The sequence below is a fragment of the Dendropsophus ebraccatus genome, chromosome 12 (genome assembly GCF_027789765.1).
Source record: "Dendropsophus ebraccatus isolate aDenEbr1 chromosome 12, aDenEbr1.pat, whole genome shotgun sequence".
Classification (NCBI taxonomy): Eukaryota; Metazoa; Chordata; class Amphibia; order Anura; family Hylidae; genus Dendropsophus; species Dendropsophus ebraccatus.
Genome location: NC_091465.1, coordinates 1,506,927 through 1,521,039, shown reverse-complemented (window position 1 = coordinate 1,521,039; position 14,113 = coordinate 1,506,927). Strand labels below are relative to the sequence as shown.

The 14,113-nt window shown below is 50.3% G+C and overlaps 1 protein-coding gene across 1 annotated transcript in view; it reads right to left on the bottom strand.

Moving 5' to 3' along the window:
• LOC138769904 (serine-rich adhesin for platelets-like) overlaps nt 1–14,113 on the bottom strand; it is a 79,010-nt gene that overhangs the window by 20,434 nt on the left and 44,463 nt on the right. Inside the window, exons 7-10 of the mRNA XM_069948638.1 lie at nt 13,974–14,095; nt 13,492–13,556; nt 7,104–7,297; nt 5,254–5,419 (exon numbers count right to left, since the gene is read on the bottom strand). Of these exons, the coding sequence (XP_069804739.1) occupies nt 5,254–5,419; nt 7,104–7,297; nt 13,492–13,556; nt 13,974–14,095 (547 nt within the window). The remainder of the gene's footprint in view (nt 1–5,253; nt 5,420–7,103; nt 7,298–13,491; nt 13,557–13,973; nt 14,096–14,113) is intronic.

Genomic DNA, 14,113 nt, shown 5'->3' with positions numbered 1-14,113 from the left:
TCTGATCTCATCACCTCCTCGGATCTCATCGCCTCCTCTGATCACATCCCCTCCTCTGATCTTGTTGCCTGCTCTGATCTCGTTGCCTCCTTTAGTCTCATCACCTCTTCTGATCTCATCACCTCCTCTAGTCTTGTTGCCTCCTCTGATCTCATCACCTCCTCTGATCTCATTGCCTTCTCTGGTCTTGTTGCCTCCTCTGATCTCATCACCTCCTCTGATCTCATTGCCTTCTCTGATCTCATTGCCTTCTCTGATCTTGTTGCCTCCTCTGATCTCATTGCCTTCTCTGATCTTGTTGCCTCCTCTGATCTCATTGCCTTCTCTGATCTCATTGCCTTCTCTGATCTTGTTGCCTCCTCTGATCTCATTGCCTTCTCTGATCTTGTTGCCTCCTCTGATCTCATTGCCTTCTCTGATCTCATTGCCTGCTCTGATCTCGTTGCCTCCTCTGATGTCATCACCTCCTCTAATGTCATCACCTCCTCTGATTACATCCCCTCCTATGATGTCTTTGACTCCTCTGATCTCATCACCTCCTCTGACCTGATCACCTCCTCTGATCTCCTTGCTTCCTCTGATCTTGTTGCCTCCTCTGATCTCATCACCTCCTCTGCTCTCTTTGACTCCTCTGATCTTGTTGCCTCCTCTGATCTCGTTGCCTCCTCTAGTCTCATCACCTCTTCTGATCTTATCACCTCCTCTGATGTCATCACCTCCTCTGATCACATCACCTCCTCTGATCACATCCCCTCCTCTGACCTCTTTGACTCCTCTGATCTTATCGCTTCCTCTGATCTTGTTGCCTCCTCTGATCTCATCACCTTCTCTGATCTTGTTGTCTCCTCTGACCTCATCACCTCCTCTGATCTTGTTGCCTCCTCTGATCTCATCACCTCCTCTGATCTTGTTGTCTCCTCTGACCTCATCACCTCCTCTGATCATATTGCCTCCTCTGATCTCCTTGTCTCATCTGATCTCATCACTTCCTCTGATCTCATCACCTCCTCTGATCTCATCACCTCCTCTGATCTCATTGCTTCCTCTGATCTTGTTGACTCCTCTGATCTCATCACCTCCTCTGATCTCCTTGTCTCCATTGATCTTGTTGCCTCCTCTGATCCCATCACTTCCTCTGATCTCGTTACCTCCTATAATCGTCTCCTCTGACCTCATCACCTCTTCTGATCTCCTTGCCTCCTCTGATCTCCTTGCCTCCTCTGATCTCATCACCTCCTCTGATCTCCTTGCCTCCTCTGATCTCCTTGTCTCCTCTGGTCTCCTTGCCTCCTGTGATCTCCTTGCCTCCTGTGATCTCCTTGCCTCCTCTGATCTCCTTGCCTCCTCTGATCTCCTTGTCTCCTCTGATCTCCTTGCCTCCTCTTATCTCCTTGCCTCCTCTTATCTCCTTGCCTCCTCTTATCTCCTTGCCTCCTCTGGTCTCCTTGCCTCCTCTGGTCTCCTTGCCTCCTGTGATCTCCTTGCCTCCTCTTATCTCCTTGCTTCCTCTGATCTCCTTGTCTCCTCTGATCCCCTTGTCTCCTCTGATCTCCTTGTCTCCTCTGATCTCCTTGTCTCCTCTGGTCTCCTTGCCTCCTGTGATCTCCTTGCCTCCTCTGATCTCCTTGCCTCCTCTGATCTCCTTGTCTCCTCTGGTCTCCTTGCCTCCTCTGGTCTCCTTGCCTCCTGTGATCTCCTTGCCTCCTCTGATCTCCTTGTCTCCTCTGGTCTCCTTGCCTCCTCTAATCTCCTTGTCTCCTCTGGTCTCCTTGCCTCCTCTGGTCTCCTTGCTTCCTGTGATCTCCTTGCCTCCTCTGATCTCCTTGCCTCCTCTGGTCTCCTTGCCTCCTCTGATCTCCTTGTCTCCTCTGGTCTCCTTGCCTACTCTGGTCTCCTTGCCTCCTGTGATCTCCTTGCCTCCTCTGGTCTCCTTGCGTCCTGTGATCTCCTTGCCTCCTCTAATCTCCTTGTCTCCTCTGGTCTCCTTGCCTCCTGTGATCTCCTTGCCTCCTCTGATCTCCTTGCCTCCTGTGATCTCCTTGTCTCTTCTGGTCTCCTTGCCTCCTCTGGTCTCCTTGTCTCCTCTGGTCTCCTTGTCTCCTGTGATCTCCTTGCCTCCTGTGATCTCCTTGCCTCCTCTGGTCTCCTTGCCTCCTCTGATCTCCTTGCCTCCTGTGATCTCCTTGCCTCCTGTGATCTCCTTGCCTCCTCTAATCTCCTTGTTTCCTCTGGTCTCCTTGCCTCCTGTGATCTCCTTGCCTCCTCTGGTCTCCTTGCCTCCTCTGATCTCCTTGCCTCCCTTGGTCTCTTTGCCTCCTGTGATCTCCTTGCCTCCTCTGATCTCCTTGCCTCCTCTAATCTCCTTGTCTCCTCTGGTCTCCTTGCCTCCTGTGATCTCCTTGTCTCCTCTGGTCTCCTTGCCTCCTTTGATCTCCTTGTCTCCTCTGGTCTCCTTGCCTCCTCTGGTCTCCTTGCCTCCTGTGATCTCCTTGCCTCCTCTAATCTCCTTGTTTCCTCTGGTCTCCTTGCCTCCTGTGATCTCCTTGCCTCCTGTGATCTCCTTGTCTCCTCTGGTCTCCTTGTCTTCTCTGGTCTCCTTGCCTCCTCTGGTCTCCTTGTCTCCTCTGGTCTCCTTGTCTCCTGTGATCTCCTTGCCTCCTGTGATCTCCTTGCCTCCTCTGGTCTCCTTGCCTCCTCTGATCTCCTTGCCTCCTCTGATCTCCTTGCCTCCTCTGGTCTCCTTGCCTCCTGTGATCTCCTTGCCTCCTGTGATCTCCTTGCCTCCTGTGATCGCCTTGCCTCCTCTAATCTCCTTGTTTCCTCTGGTCTCCTTGCCTCCTGTGATCTCCTTGCCTCCTCTGGTCTCCTTGCCTCCTCTGATCTCCTTGCCTCCTCTGATCTCCTTGCCTCCTGTGATCTCCTTGCCTCCTCTAATCTCCTTGTCTCCTCTGGTCTCCTTGCCTCCTGTGATCTCCTTGTTTCCTCTGGTCTCCTTGCCTCCTGTGATCTCCTTGCCTCCTGTGATCTCCTTGTCTCCTCTGGTCTCCTTGTCTCCTCTGGTCTCCTTGCCTCCTCTGGTCTCCTTGTCTCCTCTGGTCTCCTTGTCTCCTGTGATCTCCTTGCCTCCTGTGATCTCCTTGCCTCCTCTGGTCTCCTTGCCTCCTCTGATCTCCTTGCCTCCTCTGATCTCCTTGCCTCCTCTGGTCTCCTTGCCTCCTGTGATCTCCTTGCCTCCTGTTATCGCCTTGCCTCCTCTAATCTCCTTGTTTCCTCTGGTCTCCTTGCCTCCTGTGATCTCCTTGCCTCCTCTGGTCTCCTTGCCTCCTCTGATCTCCTTGCCTCCTGTGATCTCCTTGCCTCCTGTGATCTCCTTGCCTCCTCTAATCTCCTTGTCTCCTCTGGTCTCCTTGCCTCCTGTGATCTCCTTGTCTCCTCTGGTCTCCTTGCCTCCTGTGATCTCTTTGCCTCCTCTGATCTCCTTGCCTCCTCTGATCTCATCACCTCCTCTGATCTCCTTGCCTCCTCTGATCTCCTTGCCTCCTCTGATCTCCTTGCCTCCTCTGATCTCCTTGTCTCCTCTGGTCTCCTTGCCTCCTGTGATCTCCTTGCCTCCTCTGATCTCCTTGCCTCCTCTGATCTCCTTGCCTCCTCTTATCTCCTTGCCTCCTCTAATCTCCTTGTTTCCTCTGGTCTCCTTGCCTCCTGTGATCTCCTTGCCTCCTCTGATCTCCTTGCCTCCTCTGATCTCCTTGTCTCCTCTGGTCTCCTTGCCTCCTGTGATCTCCTTGCCTCCTGTGATCTCCTTGCCTCCTCTGGTCTCCTTGTCTCCTCTGATCTCCTTGCCTCCTCTGATCTCCTTGCCTCCTCTTATCTCCTTGCCTCCTCTTATCTCCTTGCCTCCTGTGATCTCCTTGCCTCCTGTGATCTCCTTGCCTCCTCTGGTCTCCTTGCCTCCTCTGGTCTCCTTGCCTCCTGTGATCTCCTTGCCTCCTCTGATCTCCTTGCCTCCTCTGATCTCCTTGTCTCCTCTGATCCCCTTGTCTCATCTGATCTCCTTGTCTCCTCTGATCTCCTTGTCTCCTCTGGTCTCCTTGCCTCCTCTGGTCTCCTTGCCTCCTCTGGTCTCCTTGTCTCCTCTGATCTCGTTGCCTCCTCTGATCTTCTTGTCTCCTCTGATCTCCTTGTCTCCTCTGGTCTCCTTGCCTCCTCTGGTCTCCTTGCCTCCTGTGATCTCCTTGCCTCCTCTGATCTCCTTGCCTCCTCTGGTCTCCTTGCCTCCTCTGATCTTCTTGTCTCCTCTGGTCTCCTTGCCTCCTCTGGTCTCCTTGCCTCCTGTGATCTCCTTGCCTCCTCTGGTCTCCTTGCGTCCTGTGATCTCCTTGCCTCCTCTGATCTCCTTGCCTCCTCTAATCTCCTTGTTTCCTCTGGTCTCCTTGCCTCCTGTGATCTCCTTGCCTCCTGTGATCTCCTTGTCTCCTCTGGTCTCCTTGTCTCCTCTGGTCTCCTTGTCTCCTGTGATCTCCTTGCCTCCTCTGATCTCCTTTTCTCCTGTGATCTCCTTGCCTCCTCTAATCTCCTTGTTTGCTCTGGTCTCCTTGCCTCCTGTGATCTCCTTGCCTCCTGTGATCTCCTTGTCTCCTCTGGTCTCCTTGTCTCCTCTGGTCTCCTTGTCTCCTGTGATCTCCTTGCCTCCTCTGATCTCCTTGCCTCCTCTGGTCTCCTTGCCTCCTCTGATCTCCTTGTCTCCTCTGGTCTCCTTGTCTCCTCTGGTCTCCTTGTCTCCTGTGATCTCCTTGCCTCCTGTGATCTCCTTGCCTCCTCTGGTCTCCTTGCCTCCTGTGATCTCCTTGCCTCCTCTGGTCTCCTTGCCTCCTGTGATCTCCTTGCCTCCTCTGGTCTCCTTGCCTCCTCTGATCTCCTTGCCTCCTGTGATCTCCTTGCCTCCTGTGATCTCCTTGCCTCCTCTAATCTCCTTGCCTCCTCTGGTCTCCTTGCCTCCTGTGATCTCCTTGCCTCCTCTGATCTCCTTGCCTCCTCTAATCTCCTTGCCTCCTGTGATCTCCTTGCCTCCTCTAATCTCCTTGTTTCCTCTGGTCTCCTTGCCTCCTGTGATCTCCTTGCCTCCTGTGATCTCCTTGCCTCCTCTGATCTCCTTGCCTCCTGTGATCTCCTTGTCTCCTCTGCTGTTCCCTCCATTTCTTTCCTCTACGATACACATAAGGTAAGTGTACTGTGACTGCACGTGGTACTTACCTGCAGATGGAGCCATTTGCGGCATTGTAGCAGTCCCCGTTATAATGGCAGTAGTTGGGGGTATTGAAGCACGGCCCGGTGCAGTAGCAGTACATACTGTTACATGTTACCGTGTAGCCATTGAAGTCCAGAGAACAGTTGACGTAATGCTTCATCTGCTCGACCTCTGTACAATGTAAGAGATGCAGCTTAGTGTTACTAGTAATGAAAGCAGATAAGTGATAGAAGCATCAGCCTGTGGCCAGTCCCATGGTGCTCTACTGCTACCCAAAGAGGGCTCATTCCACGTTTCTGCTGTAAAGGCAAACACTGGGCTATGTACCCGCTCCAGGAGGAATCCCCCCGATGATGTAACAGTCCATGTACGGACAGTTACCATATATGGACAGATACATCATCAGAGATTCTGCAGAGAGGCCTGTCAGTTATCCTGTGCTCTTCCTGAGCTCCCTGCAGAGTGGTGGTACTGCTGACAGCCACCCACACACTCTATGATACAGAGCAACTCAGCTATTCCAGCGGCTGTTCTATAAATGTCGCCCCTTCATTCTGCTAATCGTTGGGGTCCCCAAAACACCAGTCATCAAACATCGATGATCAATCATGAGGATAGGTCATCAGTGTCCTTAAAACCAGTGATCCTACTCCCCCAATCCCCCTTATATGATACCGGAGTCTTTCATCCCTAGGTATAAAAAGTTGCACTCCCATAAATCCTATACAAATCAGCAAATCTTTATTAATACACTCACAACAAAAGAACATTAAAAGTAATTAAAATGGTGGCCAAAAAGGAGCCACCACAAATCCTCATGTACCCCCACAATATAAAGGGCAACATTAAAGTATACCAGGTAAAAGTGACATCAACACCATAATCATAAAACCTGTCAATACATAATAACATAAGTGCAAAAAAAAGACACATAACTGTATAGTAGGCAATATCTGAAGGAAAATATCCACAAGTATATAAATAGCCAATGGTATACTAAGTGCCCAATATCCTCCATAGTCAGCATTAATGACAAGTCCGCCCTGGTATACAGTCACCTAAACCCCACGCGTTCCGTTATGTCCCCATAACTTCATCAGGAGTTGGCTATTGTTGTTTAGGACCAGCTGTTGGCACCCCAACCTATTAGTTATATGTACATTAGCTGTGCCCCCCACCATTCTATTTGCTTTCATTCCTAGGTAATCATATACTCTAATAATGGTTCTAGAACCTTCCATTGCAGACTGTGCTGTAGATCAGGGCCAGGGCTTCAGCACAGGGCTTACCCGGGCAAGTGCCGGGGCCCACAGCGCCTCTAGGGGCCCAGAGAGGGTGAGGGGCCTGGTGTTCTAATGTTCAGCCTGATCACTGCAGTGCAGGGGGAGGGGATGAACATCAGAACACACAGGAGATGGAGCAGGACCTGCACAGAGAGAGGGATGAAGGACCTGATCACATGACCCGCAGGTCCTCAACCTCACAGTGTGGAGAGCAGCAGTGTTTGTAGCATTAGTGGTGGTGATTGTGCACAGTGGATGGATGAGAGGCCTGCACAAACCTGGTGCCTGAGTTATTGGGGTAATCAGCAGAAAAATCCTCAACAAATCATCTTACAGCATATTTATATTATCCCACCAAATCCAGCAGGAAATTCTGCAGTGACCACCATTCCGCTAGAGACATCGGCACCTTGTGGGTTAAAGAACCTGCGGCTCAGGTCCGTTCCCCGATTGATGGAGTCCCAGCATGGGATGGGATCGGTGGATAGTCCTCTACAGCCTCATACAGATGGACCGTCACTTTACCGCAGTCACCACCTAGCCCGCCATAATGCAGAGAGGAAGAAACTTACTAGTTATACTCGGTGATTCCTCCTGTAGTGTTTTAATAGAGACGTTCGCCTTCAGCGTGGCTGAGAGTTGTGGTAGTGACTGTTCCAGAGAACTGTTCACCACAGACGGCAGATCGTTGTTTATGAAGTTGATTCCGGTCTGGTTGTTGGGATAAGCGTAGGTCGCGGTGCTGTTCACAATAACACTCCCTGCCCTGTAAAACAGAAAAAAAGTATAAACTCCTATGTTATCAGCAGAAAAAGCAGATGGTGTGATAATGACCAAGGCCTGACCACTGGACTGAGGCCTGTTCTCCAGTATAGACCACTGGACTGAGGCCTGTTCTCCAATATAGACCACTGGACTGAGGCCTGTTCTCCAATATAGACCAATACACTGAGGCCTGTTCTCCAGTATAGACCACTGGACTGAGGCCTGTTCTTCAGTATAGACCACTGGACTGAGGCCTGTACCTCCAATATAGACCAATACACTGAGGCCTGTTCTCCAGTATAGACCACTGGACTGAGGCCTGTTCCTCCAGTATAGACCACTGGACTTAGGCCTGTTCCTCCAGTATAGACCAATACACTGAGGCCTGTTCTCCAGTATAGACCACTGGACTTAGGCCTGTTCTTCAGTATAGACCACTGGACTGAGGCCTGTTCTCCAATATAGACCACTGGACTGAGGCCTGTTCTTCCAGTATAGTCCACTGGACTGAGGCCTGTTCTCCAATATAGACCACTGGACTGAGGCCTGTTCCTCCAGTATAGACCACTGGACTGAGGCCTGTTCTCCAATATAGACCACTGGACTAAGGCCTGTTCCTCCAGTTTAGACCACTGGACTAAGGCCTGTTCTTCAGTATAGACCACTGGACTAAGGCCTTTTCTCCAGTATAGACCACTGGACTAAGGCCTGTTCTTCAGTATAGACCACTGGACTAAGGCCTTTTCTACAGTATAGACCACTGGACTAAGGCCTGTTCTCCAGTATAGACCACTGGACTGAGGCCTGTACCTCTAGTATAGACCACTAGACTGAGGCCTGTTCCTCCAGTATAGAACACTGGACTAAGGCTTGTTCCTCCAGAATAGACCAATACACTGAGGCCTGTTCTCCAGTATAGACCACTGGACTAAGGCCTGTTCTCCCGAATAGACCACTGGACTTAGGCCTGTTCTCCAGTATAGACCACTGGACTAAGGCCTGTTCTCCAGTATAGACCACTGGACTGAGGCCTGTTCTCCACTATAGACCACTGGACTGAGGCCTGTACCTCTAGTATAGACCACTAGACTGAGGCCTGTTCTCCAGTATAGACCACTGGACTTAGGTCTGTTGCTCCAGTATAGACCACTGGACTTAGGCCTGTTCCTCCAGTATAGACCACTGGACTTAGGCCTGTTCCTCCAGTATAGACCACTAGACTGAGGCCTGTTCCTCTAGTATAGACCACTGGACTTAGGCCTGTTCCTCCAGTATAGACCACTGGACTGAGGCCTGTCCTCCAGTATAGACCACTGGACTATGTCCTGTTCTCCAGTATAGACCACTGGACTGAGGCCTGTTCCTCGAGTATAGAACACTGGACTAAGGCCTTCTTTTCCAGTATAGAACACTAGACTAAGGCCTGTTCTCCAGTATAGACCACTGGACTGAGGCCTGTTCTCCAGTATAGAACACTGGACTAAGGCCTGTTCTTAAGTATAGACCACTGGACTAAGGCCTGTTCTTCAGTATAGACCACTGGACTAAGGCCTGTTCCTCCAGTATAGACCACTGGACTTAGGCCTGTTCCTCCAGTATAGACCAATACACTGGGGCCTGTTCCTCCAGTATAGACCACTTGACTAAGGCTTGTTCCTCCAGCATAGACTACTGGACTGAGGCCTATTCCTCCAGTATGGACCACTGGACTTAGGCCTGTCCTTCAGTATAAACCACTGGATTAAGGCCTTTTCTCCAGTATAGACCACTGGACTAAGGCCTGTTCCTCCAGTATAGACCACTGGACTAAGGCCTTTTCTCCAGTATAGACCACTGGACTAAGGCCTGTTCCTCCAGAATAGACCACTGGACTTAGGCCTGTTCCTCCAGTATAGACCAATACACTGAGGCCTGTTCCTCCAGTATAGACCACTGGACTAAGGCTTGTTCCTCTAGCATAGACTACTGGACTGAGGCCTATTCCTCCAGTATAGACCACTGGACTTAGACCTGTTCCTCCAGTATAGACCACAGGACTTAGGCCTGTTCCTCCAGTATAGACCAATACACTGAGGCCTGTTCTCCCGCATAGACCACTGGACTGAGGCCTGTTCTTCAGTATAGACCACTGGACTAAGGGCTGTTCTCCAGTATAGACCACTGGACTGGGGCCTGTTTTCCACTATAAACCACTGGACTGAGGCCTGTTCTCCAATATAGACCACTGGACTGAGGCCTGTACCTCCAGTATAGACCACTGGACTTAGGCCTGTTCCTCCAGTATAGACCACTAGACTAAGCCTGTTCCTCCAGCATAGACTACTGGACTGGGGCCTATTCCTCCAATATAGACCACTGGACTGAGGCCTGTTCTCCACTATAGACCACTGGACTGAGGCCTGTACCTCCAGTATAGACCACTAGACTGAGGCCTGCTCTCCAGTATAGACCACTGGACTTAGGTCTGTTGCTCCAGTATAGACCACTGGACTTAGGCCTGTTCCTCCAGTATACACCACTGGACTTAGGCCTGCTCTCCAGTGTAGACCACTAGAATGAGGCCTGTTCCTCCAGTATAGACCACTGGACCGAGGCTTGTTCCTCCAGCATAGACTACTGGACTGGGGCCTATTCCTCCAGTATAGACCACTGGACTAAGGCCTGTTCTCCAGTATAGACCACTGGACTTAGGCCTGTTCCTCCAGTATACACCACTGGACTTAGGCCTGCTCTCCAGTGTAGACCACTAGACTGAGGCCTGTTCCTCTAGTATAGACCACTGGACTGATGCTTGTTCCTCCAGCATAGACTACTGGACTGGGGCCTATTCCTCCAGTATAGACCACTGGGATTAGGCCTGTTCCTCCAGTATAGACCACTGGAATAAGGCCTGTTCTCCAGTATAGACTACTGGACTTAGGCCTGTTCTCCAGTATATACCACTGGACTAAGGCCTATTCCTCCAGTATAGACCACTGGACTTAGGCCTGTTCCCCCAGTATAGACCAATACACTGAGGCCTGTTCCTCCAGTATAGACCACTGGACTAAGGCCTGTTCCTCCAGTATAGAACACTGGACTAAGGCCTGTTCTTCAGTATAGACCACTGGACTAAGGCCTGCTCTCCAGTATAGACCACTGGACTGAGGCCTGTTCTCCAGTATAGAAAACTGGACTGAGGCCAGTTCCTTGAGTATAGAACACAGGACTAAGGCCTGTTCCTCCAGTATAGACCACTGGAGTTAGGTCTGTTCCTCCAGTATAGACCACTGGACTGAGGCCTGTTCCTTCAGCATAGACCACTGGACTAAGGCTTGTTCCTCCAGCATAGACTACTGGACTGAGGCATGTTCCTCCAGTATAGACCACAGGACTTAGGCCTGTTCCTCCAGTATAGACCAATACACTGAGGCCTATTCTCCAGAATAGACCACTGGACTAAGGCCTGTTCTCCCGCATAGACCACTGGACTGAGGCCTGTTCTTCAGTATAGACCACTGGACTAAGGCCTGTTCTCCAGTATAGACCACTGGACTGAGGCCTGTTTTCCAGTATAGACCACTGGACTGAGGCCTGTTCCTCCAGTATAGAACACTGTACTAAGGCCTTTTCCTCTATTATAGACCATTGGACTGAGGCCTGTTGCTCCAGTATAGACCACTGGACTTAGGCCTGTTCCTCCAATATAGACCACTGGACTTAGGCCTGTTCCTCCAGTATAGACCACTAGACTTAGGCCTGTTCCTCCAGTATAGACGAGTGGACTGAGGCTTGTTCCTCCAGCATAGACTATTGGACTGGGGCCTATTCCTCCAGTATAGACCACCGGACTTAGGCCTGTTCCTCCAGTATAGAACACTGGACTAAGGTCTGTTCTTCAGTATAGACCACTGGACTAAGGCCTGTTCTTCAGTATAGACCACTGGACTGAGGCCTGTTCTTCAGTATAGACCACTGGACTGAGGCCTGTTCTCCAGTATAGAACACTGGACTGAGGCCAGTTCCTTGAGTATAGAACACTGCACTAAGGCCTGTTCCTCCAGCATAGAACACTGGACTAAGGCCTGTTCGTCCAGTATAGACCACTGGACTTAGGTCTGTTCCCACAGTATAGACCACTGGACTTAGGCCTGTTCCTCCAGTATAGACCAATACACTGAGGCCTGTTCCTCCAGTATAGACCACTGGACTAAGGCTTGTTCCTCCAGCATAGACTATTAGACTAAGGCCTGTTCCTCCAGTATAGACCAATGGACTGAGGCCTGTTCCTTGAGTATAGAACACTGGACTAAGGCCTGTTCCTCCAGTATAGACCACTGGACTTAGGTCTGTTCCTACAGTATAGACCACTGGACTTAGGCCTGTTCCTCCAGTATAGACCAATACACTGAGGCCTGTTCCTCCAGTATAGACCACTGGACTAAGGCTTGTTCCTCCAGCATAGACTATTAGACTAAGGCCTGTTTCTCCAGTATAGACCAATGGACTGAGGCCTGTTCCTTCAGTATAGAACACTGGACTAAGGCCTATTCTTCCGTATAGAACACTGGCCTTAGGCCTGTTCTCCATTATAGACCACTGGACTGAGGCCTGTTCTCCAGTATAGACCACTGGACTGAGGCCTGTTCTCCAGTATAGAACACTGGACTGAGGCCAGTTCCTTGAATATAGAACACTGGACTAAGGCCTGTTCCTCCAGTATAGACCACTGGACTTAGGTCTGTTCCTCCAGTATAGACCACTGGACTAAGGCCTTTTCCTCCAGTATAGACCAATACACTGGGGCCTGTTCCTCCAGTATAGACCACTGGACTAAGGCGTGTTCCTCCAGCATAGACTACTGGACTGAGGCCTGTTCCTCCAGTATAGACCACTGGACTGAGGCCTGTTCCTCCAGTATAGACAACAGGACTTAGGCCTGTTCCTCCAGTATAGACCAATACACTGAGGCCTGTTCTCCAGTATAGACCACTGGACTAAGGCCTGTTCTCCAGTATAGACCACTGGACTGAGGCCTGTTCTCCAGTATAGACCACTGGACTGAGGCCTGTACCTCCAGTATAGACCACTGGACTGAGGCCTGTTCTTCAGTATAGACCACTGGACTGAGCCCTGTTCCTCCAGTATAGAACACTGGACTAAGGCCTGTTCCTCCAGTATAGACCACTGGACTAAGGCCTGTTCTCCAGTATAGACCACTGGACTAAGGCCTGTTCTCCAGTATAGACCACTGGACTAAGGCCTGTTCTCCAGTATGGACCACTGGACTGAGACACTCATAGATTTCTGGAGACCCATACCATCTATCCATCTGCCTCCGATCTTACATGGGCATACATGTGGCATTGGGTGTATAAAAGTCTTACGTCCCTATAGGGATCCAGCTGAGGGCAGGGTGGTTATACGGAATAATCCTTATATTGACCTGGAGGGAATACAGGATAATACATTCTCATAGGCAAAAGGAGAAGATTAGGCGATGTTCAGATCTGGAGTCCAGCAGAAGTAGAAAAAAAGTAGAAAACTCTAGAAATCCACATAAATGACAAAGTCACTAAAAGCAGAGATATTAGGGCAAGATGTCAAACCTTGGGCAGAGGAGCAGTTACCATAGCAACCAGTCTGATTCCATGCCCAGCAGCTTTCATTGTTAAAATACTGTAGCTTCTGGAAAATAAAGGCTTAATCTGGTTGGTTGCTATGGGTACAGGAATCTGGTTGCTATGGGCACTGGGATCTGTTTGGTTGCTATGGGCACTGGAATCTGGTTACTATGGGTACAGGAATCTGGTTAGTATGGGCACTGGAATCTGTTTAGTTGCTATGGGCACTGGAATCTGCTTGGTTGTTACTGGCACTGGAATCTTGTTGCTATGGGCACTGGAATCTGGCTGGTTGCTATGGGCACTGGAATCTGCTTTGTTGTTACTGGCACTAGAATCTGGTTGCTATGGTCACTGAAATCTGGTTGCTATGGGCACTGGAATCTGGTTTCTATGGGCACTGAAATCTGTTTGGTTGCTATGGGCACTGGAATCTGTTGGATGGCTATGGGCACTGGAGTCTGCTTGGTTGCTATGGGCACTGGAATTTGGTTGCTATAGGACCTGGGATCTGATTGGTTGCTATGGTAACTGGTCCTCTGCACAGTGTTTGCTCCATCTCCCCAGTGACAGTATATGGCTGTCGCTTTACCTGAAGCCGTGGATGACCACCTTGATGAAGTAATCGGGGGCCGCTCGTCTGAAAACCACTTCCAGCTGTAAAGGAAACAGAGCGGAGTAAGAGCATTCAGCCACGAATACAGCCACATCCCATTATTATCGGGGGGACAAGGGTTTTATTCTAGGTCACAGGACAGTGACATCATATCTGCCTATACAGCTGTGTGAACATGTCCCTTCAGCCATCTTCTCTAATCCATGCCCCCATGACAAAGCTTCTTACCTTATGATAGTTATAGCACAGCACTGGAGAATGGCCGGTTAGGATCATGGCCGCCTATGCTCATTGTACTAATCAGTCAGTTTTCCCATTGGTCACAGACCTTACAATGAGGGAGTATGACCCTCCATCGATAAGGGGTCATTAGAGGTTACGAGGAGCTTCCATCCACATTTCCCTGGTTCTACGATTACCGTCGAGCATCATGGAGGTGCGGACATCGTCATACTTACCACGTTTATCATTACGGTATAGAGACTCTGATACTGTGGAGATGATGGGTTCTCTAAAGATACAGAGAAATTCATAGCGATGGAGATCTCCACATAGATGTTACGTCTTGGGCCATCACCGTCTGTAACACAGAATAATT